Source organism: Pongo abelii, chromosome 11 (assembly GCF_028885655.2).
Source record: "Pongo abelii isolate AG06213 chromosome 11, NHGRI_mPonAbe1-v2.0_pri, whole genome shotgun sequence".
Classification (NCBI taxonomy): Eukaryota; Metazoa; Chordata; class Mammalia; order Primates; family Hominidae; genus Pongo; species Pongo abelii.
Genome location: NC_071996.2, coordinates 69,424,428 through 69,451,996, shown reverse-complemented (window position 1 = coordinate 69,451,996; position 27,569 = coordinate 69,424,428). Strand labels below are relative to the sequence as shown.

At 36.1% G+C, this 27,569-nt stretch overlaps 1 protein-coding gene across 2 annotated transcripts in view; it reads right to left on the bottom strand.

Annotated features, from left to right (window-relative positions):
• Window positions 1–21,657, bottom strand: part of XIRP2 (xin actin binding repeat containing 2) — a 365,471-nt gene extending 343,814 nt beyond the window's left edge. The window contains exons 1-3 of one of the 2 annotated variants that reach the window (XM_054549434.2): window positions 21,559–21,657; window positions 18,576–18,675; window positions 3,551–3,976 (exon numbers count right to left, since the gene is read on the bottom strand). In XM_054549434.2, the coding sequence (XP_054405409.2) occupies window positions 3,551–3,958 (408 nt within the window). In that variant the 5' untranslated portion in view covers window positions 3,959–3,976; window positions 18,576–18,675; window positions 21,559–21,657. The remainder of the gene's footprint in view (window positions 1–3,550; window positions 3,977–18,575; window positions 18,676–21,558) is intronic. The other variant, XM_063712847.1, reaches the window with a different exon arrangement.
• Between the last annotated feature and the right edge of the window lie 5,912 nt (window positions 21,658–27,569).

Genomic DNA, 27,569 nt, shown 5'->3' with positions numbered 1-27,569 from the left:
CGTAAAGCCACTAATGTTCTAACCCCACTAATTTTGGGGTGGTTTGTTACACAGCAAATGCTATTGACAAATTACGTAATAACAATGTATTTCTTAGTGTTACAAATGGGTGTGACATTCTCTCAAAGATTTGCAATTTTGCGACAAATTTTTGTAAATTCTTAAAAACTCTTAAAATTATGTTCCATGTCATTTATTTGAGAGGATGCTTACGTGAATTTTTATCTTTGGATTATAGTCTGCCTCATAAGCATGAAAATATTCAGTTTAAATCTTCATTCTAAGTTGTTTTAACAGGGTGTTTTAGAAATGACAATAGGTTGTGTTCATTTTGGAAAATTCTAAGATGAAAAAATTATTTTAAGAATTTCTCACTGATTTTCTATTGTAATTATGTTAGAATAAATTGTTTTAACAAAGACTCTGAAATAGTGAATGTTTTAGGTATTGATATCTCTTTTCAATGACCTTGCACCCTTATAGAAAAAAATGTTTGATTGCTTATTGATGGAGTCTCACCTGTCACGCAGGATGGAATGCAGTGGTGCAATCATAGCAACCCCTTGCTCATGGGATCAGGGGATCCTCCTGACTCAGACTCCCAAGCCAGCTAGTTTTTAAATATTTGTAGAGACAGGGTTTTGCTATGTTGCTTGGGCTGTTCTTGAACCCCTGGCAACAAGTGATTCTCCTGCCTCAGGTTTCCAAAGTGCTGGGAAAACAGGTGTGAGCCACTGTGCCTGGCCTTTTGAGAAAAATATTAAGAGTCTTGTAGATCCCTTTTCCTAGTAATAAATGTTTGTCTGACCACTCTCCTTAAACAGACACATTATAATGAATATGTACATTTCCTGTTTGCTGAAAAATATTTAGATTAAAAACTGTATACATACACATATACACATACATTATATACACATACATTATAATATCTAAATGTAATGTACATCTACTTACAAGTAAATATACATACACATACACATATATTATATAAAAATACATTAAAATGTATAGTTATATATACATGTATGTATATATAATTTATGTGTATATGTGTATGTGTATGTATGTCTATTTACTTGTAAATAGATGTACATATACATGATATTCCATACCTTTAAAAATTCTACAAGCTCTCAATTTACTGCAATTATTTTACAAATTTTATAAACCAAGTGCCTATTACTGAGGGTTTCCTTCCATAGCAACATTAAAATGTAGTTTATTGTTCCTTATGGTTGAGATTATTTACTAGTCACAAAAGATTTTCCTTATTTGAAATTATTTTCTGTCCTTGCTTTAAGTTTAATAAATATTGAATACCTTTTTCTACATCCCCAATATCTCAATAGTCTCCAAAAACATAAATGTCAGAGTTATAAAGTAGCCAGAATTTTTTAGATGATTTATGCAAATAAATATTATATCATGACTTTATAATGAAGCACTAAATAATATAAAGTGGTCACATGAGAAAGAAAAAAGCATCTATAAAAACTAAGAATTAAGTTGTATGTAATCAATATGCTATGGGGTGAAATATATAATTTTAAATTTGGTTGAACTAGAATTCTTTTTACATGCCTAATAATATAACAAAATACTTCACTTGGAGAAAACAAGTTAATTCCTCATTGACTTCTCTTCGTTCTTTTTCTTCTTGTCCCCTTTGTTGTAGAATTTATATAGAAAATAAGTTTGCAAACATTCTTAACACTTTTTATGTGAACTGATTCTAAAAATTATGTGTCTTCTATGGATAAGAAATTTTTAAATGCATCAACCTTGTTTCATACATTTATGGAAATACCATATTATGACATAGAACCTTAGAATATTTAAAACAGTATGTTACATATACTAAACTAATCTCATTTTTACAAGGCAAATGGTGGTTTTAATATATCTGGTTCTTTTCATAATTATTTTTATAGTTACTAGATGGCAAACCACCTATTATGCTGAATATTAGTAATCTCACATTTAAATCAGAAACTCATTAATGTGTTATTATCTTACTGTTGTATATAAGCAGTTGCATCTCATCCAGATGAGAGTAGGTTATATTACATGATTTTTATAGATGACTTTTTCTACCTTTGGTCATTTCTTTCATCAGTTATCTTGGGTAAATGTTCAAAATTATTACAGTAAAGTCAACAGAGATTGAATGGAAATTATTTTCTGTGGCTTTACTTTTCTTAATTTATAAAGATAAAAAATAAATGACATTGTAACTATCTTTGTTGTCTACCCCAATCCCTAAACATTCATCTAAAAGATACAAAAGTATAAACAAAAAGGATTGCACCTGTGAAATAGAAAAAGAAAATCTTCAAATCAGGGATCAGCAAATGGTTGCATGTTTTAAGAGATTCTCTAGTGTCTACATAACCTCATAAATATAACTTCATATCCCTTATTATCATTAAACAAATTAGAGTTACTTGATTTTCAAGAAGGGTAGCTTACTACATATTTCCCAATAAGACAACTGGAAGCAAGAATTAGCAAAATAATTGATCTTCAAAAATTTTCTATTTCTGTGATGCCTTCTATGAAGGCTAATTATCCATTAACAAGAATACGACTGTTTACCTTTCTGATAAAACTGTCATTAGGTGAAAACCAAATGAAACAAAAAAAAAACAATCAATCAAACGAACAAAAAAGCGTGGAGTTTGCTTTCTAAAGGAAAACCTGAGATCATTTATTAATTCTTTGCAAAATTCATCTATAATCTCTATTATGTGCAGGCCCTAATGAGTGTAATAAATTCAAGTAATTCCAGTTGAAATAGTAATTGCTTTTAATTACTGCAAAAGTATAAATGTGGTCTTAATTAATAATGTTGCTAATCCTGTTTCCTAAATTTGGCTAAATGCCCTGTTTAGCTAATAGACATATTTTATATGTGACATTATAGTACACCATAATCACTGAGGAATGATCATCACCTATGACAAAATAGTCCAGACTCTACCCTTAGTGTTTAAAATATGTTACCTATAATCTTCATAAGATACATGTAAAGTAGCAGATTAAGACATTTGTATTTCCAAGGTTAAGTGTCATTCAAATAGAGAAGTTAATGGCAGGCTTTAGGATTAAAACCTAGATCACTGTGGTTCCAAAGCCTTCATTTATTCCATGTCAGCATCATTACTGATAAATCCTCATAGAGCTTTGGCTAAAAGCAACATCATTTGTTAAATGTTTGAGGCATAAAGAGTGGTTAGCAATTGTTCCTGCCTCTAAGGAATTTACAACCTAGTTGTAGAAATAAGACACATACATACAGAAACATCAACGTAAGAGGGCATATCGATATTGTTTTTATGGAAGAAAAAGGAAGTCAAGTCCACATTGAAGCAGACCATAGACAAAATTAATAGGAGAGGATGTCACATTTCACACTGCATTACATATCGGCTTCAGGACATCTGTCTAGAATACTGGTGGGGGGGTAGGATTACATGCTTAGTAATAAATGGCAGGCTAGGCAAGGAAGTCATGTGTAAACATAGACTCTCAATCAATGGCTCCTTACCTTTCCACTGTACTCAGCTGGTTTGTTTCCACTCTTAGGAGCCTCAAACACACTCCTCAGCTCATCAAGGGCAATGGAAAAGCGCTCAATCCTGCGCCGACTGCTCAGGGAATCCTCTTTCAGCACTTCTGGCCGACCATATTCCCTGGTGTTGTTACTCTTGTCCACAGAATCCTTCTCTTCCGGCTTCGAACTCAACATCTCTTCCCCTGTACTGTAGGGCAGACTTGTGAAATCCGAAGATTCAGGTGCTGATACTAACTCTCCTTCAGGCTCAAGCAATTTGCTTTCCTGAGGCTGGAAAATTGTACAATGGCTGTCTCTGGGATAACACTCACTTCTCTGATAATCACAAGATTCCCATTTCTGCCTCAGGAGGTTGAGGGAGCCTTTCTGCATTGGGAACATGGATAGGTCCAGGTTGTCCTGCAATATCAAAAATCCTTTTATCAATGATACACTCAGGAGTCTGAGTCATTTTCAGACTCAAAATACTCTAGGAGCACCAGCTCTTGGGGTTTGGGTCTTAGTAAAGAAATCCAGCTTTCCTATACAATTCCACACAATTTCTGGCTCTTCACTTCACCCCACAAAGTTATGTAGGTTAAACTAGAATTACACAGATTATGGAGAGGTGTGGTTTGTATAGCCATGGCAGTTTGAATATAAAGAAACAAAAGTGAAGAACACATGATTTTCTTCCATTTTCCTTTTATCTAAAATCAGCCAACAATTATTTAAAATATAAAATTTGAACAGTGTTACTTCATTGTTTAGTATATTATAAGAAAAGGGCAATTTAAAAAGTCTAACAAGAAAGCAAAATGGTTCATTTCCTGCCTGTAACAGTTCAAAATTTCCTTTGGAATTATTGGTTTCTGTTAAAGTCTTACTTCAGGATTAGTAGACTAATAGCTAACAGTTATTAAGTTTTTGTTGTCAGGCAAAACACTTTGATAATGACTTTACATGTATACCTCATTTTAATCCTAACATTATCACAGCGTTAGTTGCTACTATTATTACTATTTTGCAGGTAAGAAAATTAAATAGTAATTTGCCCAGGATTCTGAGTGACAAAGCCTGGATTTGAAATACACCTGTGGAACTCCAGGATCTGCCCTCTTAACCAGTGGCATTTATCTTTTGTACTTTGAGTTTTCAATTCTCATCTCATTGTGAGACTGATTGGAATTTCACCTTGTAGAGAGTTTTGTGGTACGATAAGGAAGAAAAAAATGGCTAAGTATACTCTTACCAGAAACACAAACACATACACACACACACACATACATCATGGGCAGCAAGAATTATATGCTAGCACTAATTTTTGCCACAGAAATAGCTACTTCCTGTTCTAACCCAAAATAAATTTTGTTTTTGAAGGATCAGGCATTTTCCTGGAAAAGTATCAGCACAGTGGGTCTGGTAAACGATACATCAGATGAAGGCTTAGAAAGTGTCTCAGAAGGTCACCTAACACAATAGCTCCAGATTTCTTTGACTACCAGCCACATTATGAATAATATCTTATGCACGGGGACTCAGTGCACACATTACATTAATAAACGTATATATAAAAGAAACAAACTTTGTGTTCATTAAACAATAGTTTCCCTAATTATGTGAACTGCCTGGTGATATTTTCTAATCCGAACTCCTTCACTTTTAGAGATAATGTGTGCTGCCCACTAAATTCATGTAATGATGTACTAATGTTTCATGGACTGCTGGATAGCTCCATACTTACAGCAGAAGTTCAGTCCCAGGTTGGGTTTTACTAACTGTATGACCTTGAAAAATCTTCACTGGTAAAATATACATCATGGCTTTATTTTGAGAAATAAATTTGATAATGCATATAAAACTTCTAGTGTGTATTCAACACCCCAATAACTGTTAAATCCACTCCCAGCTCTATCTCTGGCTAAAACATCATTTCAATCACTCAAATATTGATACTATACCTGAGGCTCCTAGATGGGAGTGCTTGGAAGAAGAAAGGGGGGTATTTTAAGACACAAAGCCACAGACTGAACAGACAGGAAAATTTGGCCTTAATAATATTGCCAATTGGTAAGTTTGAATTAGTCACTTATTACAAAAAGTCTCAATAAAACAGTAGATCAAAGAAGACCTGAATATCTGTTTGGAAAACTGATCAGCATATGTTGAGAATTTAAAAAACGTATGCTGTTAATGTCTGTGTCTCATGTGTGGACGACAGAAAAGACCACATTAACATGGGAATGGTTGAGACGCTGTCACAGCTGGTAGGAGTGACCTCATGAGGTTATTTAATGAAAGAATTGTTTTGGAGCCAACCACACATAGTTGGAAAGGGAAAGCTGAGAGGCAGAAAAACTGGCAAGTTGGGGAGGAAAGCCATTTTCTCCTGTAGAAAAGGAAATCCTAATAATTGAAACTGATTTGGAACATCTGTTTCTGGATCAAGTTGGAACAGACATACTTCTTTCTCTCAATTTCTCCTACTAAATACAGCTAAAACCCCTAGAAACTGGATGCATGAAATAAAAATGAAGATCCTGTACTTCTACCTCACCTAGCGGTATCAAGATCTTCTCCTCTTCCCTTTGTGTGTCAGAGGACAGAGCTGGTAACTAGAACTTTCTTCATCATCCACTGGTATTGAGGGCTTCCTTCTGGCAATGATGTCAGTGGAGGCTACAAGGAGAGCAATAAAGAGGGGCCTCCCAACTTTCCAGCCAGCAGGGGTGATGGCATTGGAGAAATAATGGGGAGCCCAGTATCCCACCTTCACAAAGCAGTCATTGAACACCCTTCTTCAGGGAGTCAAAGGTCAGAAATACATAAGTAATATGCAGAGTTTCACAACATAATTGACAAAATATCCAAGATACACTTGAAAATCATTCATATCAAGAGCCACCAAACACCTAAACCAAAGCAGAAAACAATCAACAGACACCAACACGGACATGATAAAGGTGTTGCAATTATCTCCCAAGAATTTTTAGGTAGCCATTACAAAATTGCATTAGTGAAGAATCACAAACATGCTTAAAAAAAAGTGAAAAAGTGGAAAGCCTTAGCAAACAAATAGAAGACACAAAGAAGAAACAAATTAAAATTTTAGAATTGAGATAGAAATAACCAACATTTAAAAACTCATTGGATGGACTTAGCAAAATGAAAAGGGTAAAAGGAAAGGATCAGTGAATTTGAAGATACGATGATAGAAAATATCAAATCTGAACAAAACAGAGAATATAAAGTGAAAAAAGAATAGAAACTAAGAGACAAGTTGGACTATAAAAAAGATCTAAAATTCATGTCATTGGATTTCCAGAAAAAGAGAAAGACAGTGGGGCTTAAAAAATAGTCCAAAAAATTCATGGATAAATTTTTTCCAAATTTGGCAAAAGATAACCACCAAGACACATCATAATCTAATTTTAGGAAACAAAATTAAAAAAAAAATCCTAGTAGTCGCTACTCCCAGTTTTATTCCAATTGTAGAAGGTGGGAAACAAAGACAGTAGTACCAGCATTCACATTGCATGGTGGCATAGGACAGTAACGCACTGTGCTGCAAAATTCACCATTACCAATAAGCAACATAGCTGTGTCAGGTTTCAATCTATTGCCTCTCAGTTCCAAAAAGCAGTAAGAAAGAAATGACACCTTGCTTATACAGAAAGAACAATCTGAATGAGAGCAAATTTCTCATCAGAAACCACGAAGACCAGAAGGCAAGAGCACAATATTTTTCAAGTGTTAAAAGAAACTAACTGCCAACTCCAAATTCTTTGTCTAACAAAATGAACTTTCAATAATGAAGAAAAAATAAACACATTCTCAGACAAAGGAAAACTAAGAAGAATTTGTTGCTGATAAACCCATCCTAAAAAAATGGCTAAGGGGTATTCTTAAACGACAAAGGAAATGATGAAAGAAGGAATCTTGAAATATCAGGAAGGAAGAAAGAATAGAAAGAGGAAAATCATGAAGAAATAATAGTATACATTCTATTCTTTTTCCTTTTGTATTTTCTAAATTATGATTGAAGGTTGAAGCTAGGGGTATAATGTCTGACATTCTCAGTATGTGTGGAGAAGTTAACCAACACAATTATATTATAAACTAGAGAGGGAAAAGGGATAAAGGAGGTAAAGTTTCTATACTTCATTCAAACTGTAAAATGCTAATACCAACAGACCGTGATAAGCTTTATGTGTATAACATGTATTTAGGGGAACTACTAAAAATCCATCATACTTGAGATGTGTTGCAAAACACTATAGCTAAATCAAAATGTGTTCTAAGAAATATTTAAGTAACTCACAGAAAGACATGAAAAACGAAAGAGAGAAAGTGAAAAAAGCCAATCTCAAAAGGTCACATACTATAAAGTACCATTTCGATAACATTCTTGAAATGACAAAATTACAAATGTGCAGAACACATTAGTGGTTCTCAGGGATTGTGAATGGATGGGACGTGTTGGGGTGGGCTTCACTATAAAGGGGTAACACAGGGAGATCTGTGTGGTAGTAGGAAAGTTCTGTGTCTTGATTGCTGTGGTGGTTACAGGAATCTGCATAGGTGATAAGTGGCACAGTACTATTAGTGTATATAGCGTCAATTTCAATTTCCTGATTTTTATAATGTACTATAGTTATGTAAGATGGAATTACGGAAGGAAACTAGATAAATCATACAAAAGATCTCTCTGTACTATCTTTGCGATGTCCAATGAATCTATAATTGTTTCAAAATAAAATGTTAAAAACTAAATGGATAAAAAAGTGATTAGGTAGTCACTACTCCAAGTTTTACTCCAATTGTAGGAGAAGGTGGGAAACAGACAGTAGTACCAGCATTCACACTGTGCAGTGGCATAGGATGGCAATGCATTGTGCTGCAAGATCCACTATTATGAATCAGCAACATACCTGTGTGAGTTTTCAATCTACTACCTCTCAGTTCCAATGCACCCTTCAACATATGTTCCTTAATAAATAACTGAATCCCTATAAGCACTTCTCATTTAATGTGAGCACAATGTTTAGCTTTCTCAGCAAACACTGGAGGGACATTGCAAGAGGAAGAGTCTTCCTGAAATTTCCTACCTGGGCTGGGTATCAGCAGTCATGAGCATGAGAACACTGTGGAGCCTGTTAAACTATAGCCATAGAATGATCTTATAGCCTGGGCCAGGAAATAACTTCTCTACAGCTCTCTTCTCATGGAAACAAACCATACAGCTGCCTGTGGTCTGGAGGGTCACATAGGGAGCAGCTTTTGATTCTATAAGCCCCTGAGTATCCTGCATGCCACCTGCATGTGTCCTAAGAGATAAACTCAGATCTGCTTCTCTCTCTGCAAGCCCCTGCATAGCCCATGTGCTTTGAAAGTCTATTGCCTAGAGAGGTGTTCCAACCCCCACTGCATGGCCTTGCCACCAGCTGCTGATTATCTGCTTGGCCTGCCTCTGAAAGGTGGTCTATTGCTAGTCTGGAAACTCTGGGTCAGCTCTAGCCTGGCTAAACCAAAATGCTTCCTGCTCTCCAGTGGGCTGAACGACACCTTCTCCATGAAAGTCTGGATCCTTTGCCAGTTTGTCTTTCCTTGGTTGCTCTCCCTCAGCCTGAGGCTAGTGAATTGACTTTCTTTGTAGCTAATACCTATTCTTCTATCATAGTTGTTAATTCTTTATATTAACTTATTTTGTTTAACTTACGTGTGGCTTCTTTTTCCTGATTGGACCCCGACTGCTACAATACTCTTGCATAATGAGATGTCTGCTCTCTAATTCCAACAGTAGGTCACGGTGATATGTTTTCAGTATTGTCGATGGTGATGCATGCCACCATTCCCTCTATTACCAACAGTTTTGTCACGGGACATGAGATTGCAGAAACCCTTCTTCCCATATTCCCTGATCAGGGAATGACAGCAACAGGGCAGTAGGCACACTTCCGTAGGGCCATTGAGTGCTAGTCTTGCAGAATGTTTTCCAGAAACAGTGCAGAAAGAATTACACGGAAAAATAAGTGTAAGAAGCCTAATAGATATCCCATTCTGGGAGAATTACAACATGCACACCCTTATTAAATGCTTTGAAAAGTCTTTCAGAAAGAAAGAAGTACAAGGACAGTAGTGTGTTGCTTAATGTTCTGAGCAATGTATTGTTTGTCAATTTCATCACTGTGAGAAGCTCACAGAGTGTACTTACACAAACCTAGAGGGTATAGCTTAAGGGTACAGCTTACTACACATCTAGCCAATATGGTATAGCCTTTGCTCCTAGGCTAAAAGCTGTACAGCATGTTATTGTACAGAATGCTGCAGGCAGTATAACACAATAGTAAGTATTTGTGTATCTAAACATAGAAAAGGTACAGTAAAAATATAGCATAAAAGATAAAATGTATTATACCTGTATGGGGAACTTATCATTAATGGAGCTTGCAGGACTAGAAGTCGCTCTGGGTGAGTCAGTGAGTAAATGTGAAGGCCTAGGAAATTACTGTACACTCCTGCTGTAGACTTTATAAATATTATATATACATAGGTGACATGAAATTTATAAAAGAGATTTTTCTTTCTTCAATAACAAATTAACCTTAACTTACTATAGCTTTGTTACTTTATAAACTTTTTAATTTTTAAAACTTTTTGACTCTTTCTTAATAACACTTAGCTTAAAATCCTAAACACATTGTACAACTGTAGAAAATTTTTTCTATCTTTATTTTATAAACTTTTTCTATTTTTTCTTTTACTTTTTAAAAATTTTTATTAAAAACTAAGACATATACATTATTGCCTATGCCTATACAGGATCAGGATCATCAATATCACTGTCTTTCACCTCCAATATCACTATCTTGTCCCACTGGAAGGTTTTCAGGGGCATGGCCATGAAACAGAGCTGTCATCTCCACTGATAATAATGCCTTCTTCTGGAACACCCACTGAAGACCCTGCCTGAGGCTGTTTTGCAGTCGATCTTTTACATATATCTTTTATATTTTTAGAAAAAGTATGCTCTAAAATAACAATTATAAAAACATGGTATAGTAAACACTAGGCAATAGGGATTTTTTTCCTCCGTTATATTCTTAGGGGACCACCACCGTATATGCAGTCTGTCATTAACAGAAATGTTGTTATGTGGCATATAACTGTAGTTCAAAGTTGTCCTTAACTTATTTGTCCAGGGAACCTTTTAGCATAAATTGCTCATAACATCCACAGGTGCAGTCTTCCATTAAAGGCATTTTGATAAATGTAGAAATAAAGCAAAATCCACTAATTATAAAAGGCAAGCCTCTGTTTTCTTCTTAGTATATCCATGTAGTAGTCATGACTTTGGCAAGTTTTTAAAAAGTATTTGTTAATCACTATTATATTTAACAAGTAATTTTTTGGTATTTGTATTCTATTAAAAATTAGCTGGCATCTCTTAAAGACCACATAACAAGCTGCAACATTTGTATATAAAACGAGAAGACTTTCCCAGCATTCAGAGAATTGCATGCTAAGTCAGAATCTGGGTATGAATGAACAGAGGGTGACGTCTGTGTATGTTAAAATACAATTGCAAAAGTCATTTAATTTTAAAAAGATTCAGCTGAAATGAATATCCAAAGGGACTAGATAGGTGGCAGGCAATGATCCTGCTGCAAACGTTGCCAACAGGACACGGCATCCCCTTCTTTTCAATTGAGGAAAGCAAACTTTGATTTACATATAATTTACTTCTGTTCATGGATCCAGAGACCTGTTGTTGGGTATGGTGGGACCCACCTACCACCTTATTTATCCACCTGGGGGAGCAATCCTCAAGAACAGCTTGAGATCAGGTGGTTGTCTTTGCTAAGTTAAGCACCAGTATGTGGAGTTGAGACTGAGATGTAGCAAGGTAGACTGAGGCAGGATGAAACAAAAAATTGCCATGGAAGCCACAGGATTAACCAATGACCTGAAATGAAGCATCAGGGCATAATACAACCAAGGTGGACATTTTAATAAAAATGTTTTGCAGTGTCACATATGGCACATAAAATGTTTTGTTTCTAATTAAAGAAGTAAACTCTGCATTTTTCCTTGTTAGGAGTTGGCTTGGGTAGTTTCAGAGATTTTCAACCATGATTCCCCTCCTTCATCCTCTCTCCAGGATTTAATCACTGTGTCCTTTTAGTCTCTCGAATTTCTTATTTTCTCTTCTGCCACAGGACCTTTGCAAATGCTGTCCTTCTGCGTAAGTACTCTTCTCTCTCCTGTTCTGCTGGTATCCGTTATTTATCCTTCTGTTCTCAGCGTAAGGCATGACTGCCTCAGGGAAGCATTCCTGACTTACCAAAGATGTTATAGCTCACTATTTTAGCACCCTCAAAATATGTTCTTCATCGTTCACATTGTCAAAACTATAATTACACATTTGTTTGTGTAGCTATTTTATTAATGTCTGTTTCCTAACTTGAAAATTCTATGTTGACAAGGTGCAGCCCAGTTTTTGTTCAGTAGTTTATCCTTCGCTTCTAACACACTGCCTGGCACAAAGTTGGGGCTCAATTAACATTATTAGAATGAAAGGTACAATGCTGAAAAAAGTAGGTTTTCACTATAACCCATCATATGTATAAACATATTTTTTCTTCTCATACTAGAATGAATATATGGAGCAATAGTTCCCCTGGGATTCACTCCAACTCAGTAGATATTAAAAGCAACTCAATTAGTGCATTTTTAATAAGTTCCTGAGGTGATTTTAAGGAAGGTGACCTGAAATCTATACTTTGAGAAACACTAATAAAGAGAGTAATAGCTTACATGGACTTAAGAAAGGAAATCTGCCAAGATTTAGTAAATACACGAGCTGACATTCATGTTAGGATTCCAAAGAGTTTATTTCACGTTGCTGCCAGGTGATGTGCTGTCTTGTATAAAAGAGTATGAGGTCTTCAGAGAGAGAATTTGTAAGTAAGGGAAGGAAAGAAACCCTTGGTCAAAGCTAAGTTTCAGAGAGAGAATTTGTAAGTAAAGGAAGGAAAGAGACCCTTGGTCAAAGCTAAGTTGTCCATGTATTAAAGACTGCATATTTACAAAAGTGTTCTAATATTTTGTGATGTCTGTCATTGTAAGAATTATCTCCTGCCTCTATTATTGTAATTTTGAGTTTATGTCTAATTATAATGATAATGTTAGGTTTGTGGCCCATTGCATTAAACAAAAAGAATGACCACAATTTTGCCTGTCAAGCATACCAATCCGCTCAGAGAAAAATTATCTTTTACTAAGTCTTGGGGAGAAGAAAAATTACCAAATGCTTCCCTGTTCCACTGAAAATCCCTAAAGTTAATTTTAAACAAGCTTTGTAAATAGTCTCATATGGTTGATTTACTAAGATTTCTTGTAAGTCATAACTCTTGTTTCTTGTATTTGAGGACATATTTTGGTACATTTCTCTACTAACAGCATTTCAAGTTTAAAGCCTAGTTATGTATCAGTTTGAAACACATGTTCAAATCTAAGAAATCTATGATTATTACAGAATGATAGTGAATGAAGAGTTTTAAGCATGGCAAGATTGACAATGGCACTGACACTTTTGATTTCTATTTCTAAAAAGGAAAATGTGCCCAGAAATAATAATTTAATAGGAGAATATTCTTTAATATATGCAAATGTGCCTTGCAAGGTTTCAATAGTCATTATAGATAGTAAAAAAGGAAATGCTTCAAAGTGAGGGGGATGTGTTACTAAATGATGGTCTGGCCACACAATGAAATGATGTAGCGATGTGAAATGGTAAATATAAAGACAATGCAGAACCAATGAAATCAGTATATGATATAAAATCGGGTAAAGAGATACGCAGAAAGGAATGTATTGCATGACTTCAAAATATATGCATATGTTCAAGAACTGAAAGTATTTTTTTAAAATGCAAATAATTTTTTTGGTGTATTGGGATTGAGGCAGTTGGCTTTTCTGCATTTTTGTAGAGAAAATAAATGCCATCTTTATCAGCATTGGTTTAAACTGTTTTCTTCCTTCCACAGAAGGAAAAAAATAGCCTTTTAAAACAATTATGGATTTTTCTGGAATATTTTTAAATTTCCCACCAATTACTCTAATATTTATAGCATCAAATTCCAATATTCTCACTTTTCACTACCAGAGAATGACCACTGAAGGTAATTTAAACCCAAGAGTCAGTTTACTGCAGTCATCTCTGTTTTAAATTACAGCACACGCAAACCCTCTCTAGAATCAGCATGGGATCCCTCTCTTTTCCCTCTGGTGGTGTTGTGTGTGTGTATACATATATATATACATACACACATATATATACACACACATATATACACACACACATATATATACATACATATATACACACATATACATACATATATACACACATATATACACATATATACATATATACACATACATATATAACTTATATATTATATCATAGAAGTTTTATATATATATATATATATATATATATATATATCTTCTATGAAATGATCTCTGAGCCTGACTGCAAGTGATGTCATTTTTCATTGCTCCAAAATTGTAGCATTCTGTGTCAAGTAACCCATCAAAGGTTATTTCAGAAAAGAATACAAACTTCAGCTCTGGGAACCTGAGAAGCCTCAACATATTTGCTGTGGGGACCTGGATGGAAGGCCTTTTACTGAAATTCACAGGAAGCCTCTCCTCAGATGCAGGCAGGTGAAGCTCTGCAGGAGGGTGTTTAACATTGTTTTACTCTATGCAATAATTTTTAAAGTTGGCTTTGAAATTCTGAAAACACAGCAGGCTGCAAAGGGTCTAGATTGCATGCCAGAGCTGTTTCATAGAATAATTTCAGTCACAAAGCAATTGACTTTTTTCATGAAAGATCAACACATGTCTCTTTTCATTCCCATTGTTTCTGCGATTTCTACCTGCTCTCTTTCCCAACACCCACCATCCTCCGGCCCAGTGTGTTTTGGAGATCACAGCATTTTCTGAGGCCCTTTAAACATGACTTTAAATATTTTTTTCAGGTGTAATTCAACAAGTACAATACCAACTAGAATTCTAAAATATTTTTGTTAATCAGAATGAAGGCTGTGCCAATTTGAGAATAAAAAACATCAGAATGGAATAAAAAGGTATTGTTGGATAGAAATTTTTCTAGTGGGTTTCTCATCTTTGGAAACTACAATATGTGTCTGAAGGAGGAAAATATTTTGCAATACAATTCTAGCATCCTTCAAAATAGTAGTTAATGATCCCAATAAGACGACAGAACAGACGAAGATGGTGAGACATATCAGCATCGGCAAGCTGAAGGTTCAAACTACAAAACAAAAGGTTTCCAAGAACCTGCCAAATTTATGTTGTCACTAAGCCAGATTCTCTGCCAAGGAAATCCTCAGTCTTGCAACTGTAGAAAGCAAGTTAAGGTTAGGTAAATATGTCAAACTAGCACCTTCTGACAAGGGTAAGAATCCCAAGTATTATGTTTATAATGCTAATATTAGTGTAATTTAACTTATTTTCATGCTTTGGTTACATTTTCTGTTACCAAGCTTTCAGAACTTTTGTTGTGATTAAGAAAGATTATCAGACAACAATTTTTTTTTCAGAGAAAAAAATCAAAAGACAACAACTGAAAGTGTTTTTCCAAATAAAGCAAGTAATTGATCTTTTCTGGGAGGGAAATTTTAATTAGTTTTGGCAGATAGTTGCTCAATATCTATCTGATAAGAATGTGAAAGAAATTAGTTAAGAGATTCAAAGAAATGGCATTTTCAATATTAAGGAAAAAATTTAACTAAAACTTTGTTATTATATATTGTCAATTACATTAACTTTTCCAGCTATGCTAGGTTTATCAGAACAATTAATTTTTCTGCCAAAAATGTAGCTAACATAGTACATTACTTAATATCCCACTAATAGGATACATGCATAATTCATATATGTAAAAAAGAGATAGGAACAATGCATTCATTTATTTTTCTTTCTTTTATCTCCACATTCACATTTATTACGTGAACCAGCTAAGGCACCTTGCTAAGACAAGTTATTAAAAGAATTTATGAAGCTGTATATTTGCAATAAGCTTATCTTACCGCCATGTCCTTTTCTGTCAAATTTCTGTCCTGTGACTCAGCTACCACAGTCACGTATCCATTAAAGGAAAACACAAATTTAACAGTTCTTTAACTTACTGATCTCATCTAACTAATGAACATCAAGCATGATGGACATACGTCGCCAGATAGCAGTTACAAGACACCAAATCTCTCATAGCTAGCTCTGGGAGCTACATTATTTAGTAAGTCACGGAAGAGAGAAGTGCACCCTCAACCATAACCCCTGTTTGTGCTGGGTACTCAGCTTACAAGTTTACTCGTTAAAGGCTGATTGAAGCAGCTTTTATTTCCAAATTCTATAGAAAAATAAACCCACCCTTAGTAAAAGGACCCATCTCAGAGTCCCAGAAAACTGTCTGGAGGATATGGGTAATTAGTATTTAACAAAAGAAGAAATTTGTTAAATATTTCATGGATTATCCCAAGCAGGCTGAGTACCAGACAATACCTGTTATTTAGGACAAAGCTAATGATCTGTCATATCAGCTTCTGCTATACTCACATACAGAATACATCTGTAATAAAAGAAGCATGCAAACTTTGCTCTTGTGAAATTTCAAATATGAATCTCAATGTGAATAATAAAAATAAAAACAAAGTTTTAGAGTTTACTATTGAGAGCTGTCAAAGAATTATAAAACATAAATCCAGACTTCAGGAATTTACAGTCTGTTCAGATGCTCCGGTTCTCACCTTTTCTGCGCACCAACATCACCTGAGATGTCCTTAGCACTGCAGATTCTTAAGGGCCCACTAGGGGAGTTTCAGCTAGTTTCAAAGTCTGGAATTTGAACTGGGAACTGGCCTTCTTAGAAAGCACCAAGAGGTGATTCTGATGCCCGAAGCCTATGAACCCACCGTTAAGAAATAAAACTTAGGGGCTGGGCGCGGTGGCTCACGCCTGTAATCCCAGCAGTTTGGGAGGCTGAGGTGGGAGGATCACGAGGTTAGAAGTTCGAGACCATCCTGGCTAACACGGTGAAACCCCATCTCTACTAAAAAACAAAAAATTAGCCGGCGTGGTGGCACGTGCCTGTAATCCCAGCTACTCGGGAGGCTGAGGCAGGAGAATCGCTTGAACCTGGGAGGTGAAGGTTGCAGTGAGCCAAGATCACACCACTGTGCTCCAGTCTGGGTGACAGAGCAAGACTCTGTCTCAAATAAAATAAAATAAAATAAAACTAAAAAGTAAATAAAACTTAGCTACATCAACAGAAATATTAATGAACTGGAGAAGACACAACACCATTCATTAATTCAATACCTGCTTGAGGATTGCTTGCTATGGAGAAGGTGCTATGCTAAGTTACTCATGAAGCCTTCCTAAAACAACATATACAAACAGAAAATCACAAATGTTGACAAGGGTGTGTAGAAATTTGAACCCCTGTGCATTGCTGTAGGCAATGTAAATGATGCAGCTTTTCTGAAGACACTGTGGTGGTTTCTTAAAAAATGCAACATACAACTGCCATATGACCCAGCAATTCTACGTATAGATATGTAGCTAAAAGCTTTGAAAGTAGAAACTCAAACAAATATTAGCACAGCGATGCCCACAGCAACATTATTCACAACAGCAAAAACTGGAAACAACCCAAATGCCCCTGTATAGCAAATGGATAAACAAAATGTGGTATATATGTACAATGGAATATTTAGCCTTAAAAAGAGGAAATTTTGGCATATAATGCAATGTGGATGAAACTTAAAGATATTATATTAACTGAAGTCAGTTACAAATAATAAAATATTATGTGATCCCACTACTACGTGGTACATAGAAGAGTCAAATTCATAAAGACAGAATGTCAAATAGTGGTTGCTGGGGACTGAGAGGAGAGAGACATAGGGAATTATTTTTTTATTAATGACTACATAGTTTCAGTTTGGGATGCTGAAAGAGTTCTGGAGACGGATCGTGGTGATGATTGTACACCAGTGTGAAAGTACTTAATGTCCCTGAGTGGTACACAGATGCTCCTCAATTTATGAGACTCTGTACTAATAAACCCATTGTAAATTGAAAATATCATAAATTAAAAATGCATTTAATATGCCTCGCCCACAGATCATTACAGTTTAGCCTACCCCACCTTAAACGTGTTCGGTATACTTACATTAGCCTACAGAAGGCAAAATCAGCTAAGCCTATCTTAAAATACAGTGTAGAATACATCACGTAATTTTTGAATACTCTACTGAAAGTGTAACACAGAATGGTTGTATGGGCACAAATTCAAAATTTGAAGTACAGTTTCTACTAAATGCATGTCACTTTTACACCATCATAAAGTGAAAAATCATTCAATCAGACCAGTAAGCTGGGGACAGTGTATACTTAAATATGTTTAAAATTGTAAATTCCATGTTATTTATATTTTACCACAAGAAAACAACTGACAAAAACATGTCATTAAAAATCATGAAAACGGTGATCAGGAAGTGTAGAATGTACACTGGTAAATGTCTGCTATGATAAAATAAAATAGGCTTCCTAATGAAGATAATTTTTGTGCATGTTGAATGCAAAGGGATCCAACCTCTGGTGCCTCTCCTCTCCATCCTCCAACACACACAAATTAAAGGGAAATTGCAAGTTGGCAATTTGTTATATAATACAAATATCAGCTCATCTGAGACATGACAGTAGATAGAATCAGATATTGCTAAAATTTTCTCAGTAATGAGAAAATCATTTACAAGATTTTTTTCCTTGAGCAATGAACAATAACAACAAAAATAAAATTAAAATTATATCCCTATTCAATAAATACATGACATTGAGACTGAGAGGGGTGCAGTTGGATGACATGAAAATATGGATGCGCAGCTTATAGTGTAGCAGGAAAAACTACAGAAGTAGGGCTTACCACACCAAGACTGTTGTTGAAGATTTTCTATTTGGCACCATATGGCCTTGAGCTTTGTTTTCCCTCAGGATAAAATGGGACTCATAATGCCTTTCTTGACCTGGAATTAGGGGGAATACATGCAACTTTGAAAAAGTGTTGCAAGATATCAGAATAATTTATTTATGCAGTACAAGAAATGGTTCAATAGACACTTGTGGATTTTTTTTTCTTTTGAAATGCACTAATTGAACACTGGTAATACTAATCAAAACATATTTAAAATTTTCCTGTAAGGTTGTGAATTCATTTTAAATTTACAAAATTGAATTAATTTTAAATATTTAATGGAGACAAATTATCTATTAAGGGTAGATTTGATTTTCAGAAATAGGGTTAGCCTAAGACCATTAAAATGGAATAAAATGGTTCATTTTATGCTCTTCGAAAACTCCCAGAAATGCTCAGATGAGGGCCAGCTGTCCAGAGTGGCAAATGTGTTCTTGATACTAAGGTCAGTTCCCTTGTTCTCTCAGGGTCTTAGTTTCTTTACACATATATAAAAATCAGGTGGTCATTTATGGTGTTTCAGGTTAAAATAGTTTGGGTATAGGGGCTCATGGCTATAATCCCAGTGCTTTGGGAGGCCAAGGCAGGAGGACTGCTTGAGGCCAGGATTTCCAGACAAGCCTGGGCAGCACAGCAAGAGCCCATCTCTACAAAAAATTTTTAAAAATTAGCTGAACATGGTATTGTGTACCTGTAGTCCCAGTTACATGGGAGGGAGAGACAGGAAAAACCCTTGAGTCCAGGAGTTTGAGGCTGCAGTGAGCTATTGTCCTGCCACTGCACTCCAGACTGGGGACAGGGTGAGACTCTGTCTCTGATATGGTTTGGCTCTGTGTCCCCACCCAAATCTCATCTCACATTGTAATTCCCATGTGTCAGGGAGGGACCTGGTGGGAGGTGATTGGATCACTGGGGTGGCTTCCTTCATGCTGTTCTCCTGACAGTGAGTGAGTTCTCATGAAATCTGGTGGTTTTAGAGTGGCAGTTCCCCCTGTGCTCTTGCTCTTGACTGCCACCATGTAAGATGTGCCTTGTTTCCCCTTCACCTTCTGGCATGATTGTAAGTTTCCTTAGGCCTCCCAGCCATGTGTAATTATGCATCAATTACCTCTTTCTTTATAAATTTCCCAGTCTCAAGTATTCTTTATAGCAGTGTAAAAGTGGACTAATACAGTTTTTTAAAAAAGAAAAAAACATACATATGTCCCAGTTTATTCTCTAAGTGTAATGGCAATAGTAGAAAGTATGAAGCAGTCTGACTTTTCTAAAACTTCCACTTCTTTACCTTTGCATGTTCAGGACCCCTGGCCTGAGGGGTGATGTCAAACATTCTGGGTCCTATTTTGGGACATTGATTTGGATAATGAAGATTGACAATCTACAATCCTTGGTGGATGTCACAAAGCTGCTCAGGATAAGGCACTGTTGTAGTCTCTTGGGGAAATGATACATTAGGTTAGATCCAGGTGGTGCTGCTGCAGTCGCCAGAGCTGCAATGCCTAAAGGAGGGAGAATGGGAGGCCACAAAAGCCAGACCAGGAAGTAAAGCAGCCCTTAGGAGGTCGACACACAGTTCCGGGCTGAGAAGCAGAAGGCCATGGAAGAAGAAGAACAAGGAGAAGAAGGTGGAGATGGGGCTTACCCCAAAAAGGAGAAGAAATCTAGACTCATAAGAGAATGAAAATGAAAAAAATGACTACCAGCAAAAGCACAAAGACATGGAAGGACTCATCAACATCAAGAACCCCAAGCAGGTAGGATAGACAACCAGAAAGGTCAAACAAGTGGATCTGGGCAGGCTAAAGGAGCTTTTAAGGAGAAAATGCACTAGCAGGGAAGCCAGAGCAAGCCAAGGTGGGCCTTGCCTGGCTGGTGATCATCTGGAAACAGTGGTAGAAGGCTGCCAGGAAGAAGGAAGTGGGGAGTAAAGCAAAATATGGTGCCACATTGTCAGGAAAATGAACATGGTTGCTCCTCTTGAATAAATAAATGCCACCTGCAGGAGGAGAGGCCAGAGACCTGGGCCAGAACCTCTGCTGTGTCTCACCTACCCTGTGCCCTGGCTCCACTGCAGCAGCCCTTCAAGGCCAGAAGCCCCATGGCCCGGGGCATCCTCTTCATCCTGGCACAGAAATTGTTTAGGGAGGTGTCTGGGGGCGAGTTGGGGGAGAGTGGAGGAGGGACAGCTGTCATCTCTGAGACAGAAAGATGCAGGAGAGCACTTCATATGTAACAATTTGAATGTTTTTTGCTGTTTTAGAATTCAGAACCCTTGTTGGGGTGCCTGAGAAGTCGGGTAAGAAGAGCTTCCATTTGTCTGGTAGATTGCATGTTAGTGGGCAGTTGTGCCAGGAGGCAGCTGCTGAGGGGTTTGCAACAACCAGCCCTGGTCTGTGTGCCTGAATGCTCATTCAGAATGGGGCTGTCAGCTGCAGGCTCATGCCCTTGGGTCCCTGAGGGTCATGGCTTTGTCCCTGGCCAGTCCTCTTTGACCAGACTCAATGGAAGGAAGGAAGGAAGAAAGCAGAATTGCCCAAATGCTTTCTTTGGGTGATGCTGTTTTTGTTAAATTTCCTCCCCAGAAGTCCCTGACTATCTTTCAGTGTCCAGAAATACATTATATAGCCAAACTTACGTGTTTTGAGTCTGAGAGATTAACTATTTTTTCCCTGGGCACATTGCTGCCCCAGATAAAATTGTTTCTCTTAGTTAGAAAAACAAATGAATAACTAGAGATTCTAGCAGCAGTGTCTGTCACTAAGCGCTAGCCTGAATTCATTGATGATGCTGTGATTCTATGCTAATTTAACGTATATTACTTAAAGGAAATAGGGAGAGAGAGGCAAAATAGTGTCCTGTCAGAAACTATCTAAAGAGAAGCATGTATGTGTAGAAAAAATTATGAAAGAAGTGGTTTTTCTTAGGAAAATCTTACCTTTTTTCTAGATGTCCCAGTCCCTACCAGATGTTCCCTTTTGTCTGCCTAGAGACCTGCCAGGTTTCTCCATATAATCCTGACTTCCTGGATACACCCACATAGAAACAGGTTGGGTTCTAGAAGAATTTGTCTGCTCCGTGTTCCATCAGAATCAGATTATCTCATTATTTTGGAACAGGTTAATCTGCTGCAGATGAATTAATGAATGCTGCTGAGTTACATATTATCATTTTTTTCCTGCATATTCTTAAAGGTATGTTTTAACCCAAAGACCCATAGTGACCAATGGCTCACTCTGTGGCTGAGCTACACTTTAATTATCACTGTGCCTCAGGTTCCATACATATAAAAATAAACCTAATATTTAATTCAAAGTCATTTGTGAGGGTTTGGGACACCTGACATTTTTGGATAATGATCATGAACATAGAGTCCAGATTCAAACCAACTGGCTTCAAATTCCTACTCAAATACTAGTATATGACATTAGATGCATTATTTAATATATCTAAACATTAGTTTCGTCACTTGAAAATTGGGATGATAATAGTATGTTCTAACTATACTGTTGTGAGATGAACAAAATAAATGAAATCACATTCATAAAGAACTTAGGATAGTGCTTGGTATGAAGCAAGTGATCAGTGGATGTTAGCTTTCATTAGCAGTATTTAAATATAGTTATTTGCACCCAAAAAGTGCTTAGAGATATCAGTTATCATCTTCTACAAATTACAGGAGACCACAATTTCTGAGATTATTTTATTTTATTTTACATATAGTAAACTATATACTATTTCAAATGAGTGAAGTCTTTCTCTTCACAGACTATAATTGCAGAGTCTAATTAACCTCTTGATTCTTATTTGGTCATCTAATAGCTCTTTATTCCAATCTGGGGTTTTTATATATAAGGGGTTCAGTGATATACTACTAAAGACAATGTTGATTTTTTTGCATAAAGGAATTCAACAACAGAAATGCATTTTAATATAATAAATTAAATCTTACACCTTTAATCAATGAATTTTCATACATAAAAATGACCATAATTATATAAATAACTGCAGTGCTTAGCCAGTATTCAAACTGTAGGTTTCAGAAATCTTGTTTGAAAGCTTAAAATATAGGGCAGTTATGATATGGTATTTGGAGAAGATAAAGGGTGTGATATAAAGGTTCGACTGCAAGGCTAATGTTACAAACTGGTCACATTTTGAACTGCAAATTCTGGTGACTTAATTATTTTTCCAAGAGTTTGTCAAAGTCAATAAAGAACAATTAGCTCAACATCTATGAACTTAAAAAGGACTTAGGCATTCTTCTATATTAAAAAGACTAAATGCAGTACTTATCTTAGTATGTTTCTTGTTTCTACTCTGGGAAGATTATAAAAAAAGATAACTTTAGAAATTATAGACCTGTCATCATCACTATTTAGTTGAAAACTTACTGAAACATATCATCAAAAAATCAATTTTCAAGCACCTAGAAAATCATGGGTTACTGGGTGAAATCTCCTTGGCATTGTGAAAAATAAATCCTGTCAAATCAACTTAATTTCCTTCCATGACAGAGTGACAAAAACAGTAGACACAGAGAACTTGATAGACAAAATACATCCTGACCAAAGTCAAGCAAATTCCATATAACACAGAGAGAAAATACAGTTTGGGTGACATTTTGTCTTCATTAAGTACTCCTATTGAATAACTATGCTGAACATATCTGGAAGTGATACTCAGCTGGAATATTGGACATGTAAGACGACTGGTTAGATACAAAGATGAGAGCATTCAAGACCAAGTTGTGGCAGGGCTGATTCTCATTATTTTAAACAAAATATTATCAGTAATTATGAGAAACCAAGTAAGAATCAGCATCATTTTGCTACTTCTGTTTTAAAAAAAGCAAGATCCCCAACAGAAAAGGATGTGTAGAACCGTAACGCCCACATAACGTTGCAATGGGACTACTGTTGGCACATTTGGGGTTTGGAGGCCCAGGAGAGTGAAGATGAATGGCATGAAACCAGGCATGCCTTTGAGTCAATGCTCCTGACCAGTGAGGGATCCATTTTTACTTATGAGTCCAAATGTTTTTCCCACAAGAAAAGTTTAATGTATCCCTCTCATCTCCAAAGACTCATTTAACAAAATGACTCGTTTAACAAAATGAAAATGGCATGGACAAATAAGAGAGTGACATTTTTAAGAAACATTGGTATAGTTCCTAAGCAGAATACCAGAAATCTGTGTGTGCATTAAAATAATAAACCACTTAGTAAAAATAATAATTGATTTTAAAGTGAATTTTGAGGAATCCCTTTAGCAGATATTCAAAGTATTTGGAAATAATGATAAAGAACCTGATTTCAGTACATTATCATCCCATCCTAGAAGCTTGTAACAGTGGGAGACAGATGAAGATAGCGAGATTTGAAAGAAAGGGTAGTAGACACTATATCAGCAATAAAGTATTTCCTTAGACAAGAGCTTGAAAATAATTTTCACTTCATGTGCCAACTCTAATTTTTAGTTTCCACCTGAATAGGCTTGAGAAGTTGCACTAGGCCCACTCTAAAGAACAAAGAAGTGCACCAACTATTCAATTTGATGGGGGAGAGATATTTTGCCCATTCCCATGAAGACACAGACAGCAAGTTTATACTGAAGCCTAACTATAGTATTTATATTTGACTACATAATAAATCCATAGCAAGTAGTCATTCTTGAATATTTATTTATTCATTCTCAGCTAGGCTTTGGTATCTTTATTTGGACTTAAATTAAAGACTTTCTCCAGGTGTTGTTATACATATCTGATCTGGGTAAAGCTACCTGGTTGCTGAAGTTCAGATTCTAATGCACTGAATGTCAACCAGGACCTTTTAGGGAATCGTGTCTTAACAACACTTATTTCTGTTGGGCTGTGCTAAATCATCTAATCTCAACAATTATTAGATGCTTAGACTTCTCCCACAATACCTGTCTGAATGGGCCCTCCAGACTGGGTTGGCACATTATTGTAAGAGACTCACTTTCATTTATTAATTCATCCACTTGACACACATGAGATCCAAGATCAGCTGGAAAAAAAGTCACTAGTTATTGAATTAAATCCCATGCAGTCTTTTATTCCCTAGGACCTTATATTTTGTTGTGAGAGTCCAGTGAATTAATTTCTGACTATAATTCATTGTTGAAAGGCTTGGCAGAGGAGTTGTGGCAGTCCAAAGCAAGGGTTTTGAATGAGCTCTCATTTGAAAAATTATATTTCTTGCATTAAACCCAAAATATCTCTGTAATTTTCCCATTGAGCCTGTTCTAAGCCTTGAGGCCATACAAAACAAGTCTAATCCTTCTTCCACATGAAAAAACAATCTTTAAATATTTGAATAAAATTCGAATGAGTCTCTTAAATTTTCTTTTTCTATTCAAGCAAACCATCCACAAATGTACCTTAATAGAAATGCTTTTAATTCTTCCAGTCGTCATAGTTCTAACCTGTCCACCATCAACAACAAGAATTAGTCATGCATTCTGTCAGCACGTTATAAATTGCTTATTTCTATTCCTTTAATAGACTGAGAAACGTTAAAAGACAGTTAATATTTTGATTCGTTTGTGATCTCCTGCATACTTTACATGGGGCCAAAATCAATTGAGTTTAACTGAACATAAGGGAAAAGGTTTTTTAAAAAAAATTTGGAAAATAAACATTTGATACCAGATTGTTTGGGAGTATACAGCAATTGCAGTGGCAAGTACAGATTCTTAGGAAAATAAGATATATTGAAGTCCTATTGAAGTCTTTATTGCTAATGCCGTGTTTTTACTAGAATTGCTTTCTAACTAACTGTGAAGTAGATTGCAATAGCCCAGAGGGATATTCTGAATATTTAACTAGTATCAGATGGACATAATCCTAGTATTAAAGTAGCATCCTGGAAGCATTGACTATATCTTGAGAAGGTTTAGGAGTTACAAGGAGGACCAGAGGCCATTTACAAAGAATTTCAAAATTATTTTGATATTTTAAAAATCAGTAAGGCAATCACGGTGACTAGTGGCTGAGTAACAGCCTTTGAAACGGAATTTTAGCATTAGTGATTTTAATAGAAGCCCTGAATCAAAATCTCACATTGTCCAGGTCATAAAAGGAAAATGACCTGTTCAAGTTCACAGGATTAGTGACAGAGATAGTATTCAAAGTGGCTAAGAATGCCTTAATATTTTCTGCAGCTTGACTATGCTTTACAGACTTCTTACTATTGACCCCGACTCCCTTAGAATATCTACTTTAGAAAACTTTCAATTGTAAATTATTTGACTCTCTGAATCTTCTCCCAGCTTCTTGCCAGTTTTACAACTCAGAAAAGTTTTCTCAAGGACCTACCCTGATGCAGTCATTACACACTGCAGGCTTGTGTCAAAACATCACATGTATCCCATAAATAACATACAACTATTATGTAGTCACATTAAAATATTTTTTTAAAAAATCAAGAAAGATAACATTCCTGTCTCCCAGTCTCTATGGGAAGGTAAGAGCCCAACTTCAGTAAGTGTCAATTAGTAAACACAGATGGCCTAGTCACACTGACCACCTCCCCACTAATGTCCTCTCATACTTTTCCACCAGTTCACCCCACTATAAAACTCTACCAACTTTTGTTTCAGCAGAGATGCTTTCAATCTCTCTTCCTTAAAGTGATAAGTCTTAAATAAATCCTTTCTTGCCTGTTCAACTTGTCGAGTACAATTTTTCTCTGATAGAACCCTGTACATCTTCAAACTCTTGAGGTTTTTTTTTTTTTTTTTTTTTTTTTTTTTTTTTTTTTACAGAGTCTCATTCTGTCACTCAGGCTAGAGTGCAGTGGTGCGACCTCAGCTCACTAAAACCTCTGCCTTCCAAGTTCAAGCGATTCTTATGCCTCAGCCTCCCCCCGTAGCTGGGTTTACAGGTGCCTGCCACCAAGCCCAGCTAATTTTTGTATTTTTAGTAGAGATGGGGCTTCACCATGTTGGCTAGGCTGGTCTCGAACTCCCGATCTGAAGTGATCCACCCACCTCGGTCTCCCAAAGTGCTGGGATTACAGGTGTGAGCCACCACACCCAGTTGAAAATCTTGAACTTTTTCTATGATACCGTATTTCTTCCTGTTGGTAACTGGAGCTACTCCATAAAGGACAGGGGAAAGAAAGACAGTCATCACTTTCTTTGCCCATTAAAATATAAATCATATGTCCCCAAAATCCATTTATAAATTGTAGAGTTTTGATTTCAAACTTCAGTGTGCCTAAGAATTTCTCAGGATGTTTTTGAAAATGTAGATTTCCAAGTTCCATTATCAGAGATTATGATTCAGTAACTGTTATGGAATAAATTGTGTGCCCTAGAATCCATAGGTTGAAGCCCTACCCCTCAATATGACTGTACTTGGAAAGAGTGCCTTTAAGGAGGTAACTGAGAATAAATGCGGTCATCAAAATCGGGCCCTAATTCAACAGGACTGGTTTCTTTGTAAGAAGGGGAAGAGACACCGGAAGTGCCTGCACACAGAGGAAAGGCCATGTGAGGACACAGCAAGAAGTCAGCCACTGAAAGCCAGGAAGAGAGACCTTATTAAAAACTGATCCAAGCTGACACTTTGATCTCAGACTTAAGCATTCAGAATTGTGAGAAAATAAATTTCTGTTATTTAAGACACCCAGTTCATGGTATTTTCTTATGGCAGCCTGGGCAGGCTAAGACAAATTCTCACAACAATTTTTTCAAGGAAACGTATTATCTTCTCATTTTTCAAATGAGAACATTGAGTTTCAGAGAAAATTACTGACTTCCAATTAGAACACAAATTAACACATGACAGACAAGACTAGAACACAATTCTATTGGTCCTGATTGCAAAGCCGTGAAGACAGTTTGGTGAGGAACTCTTAAATTATATTGTATCAGTTTTAGACAGATCCGTGAATGTGAAAGGTCAAAAACATATATCTTAAA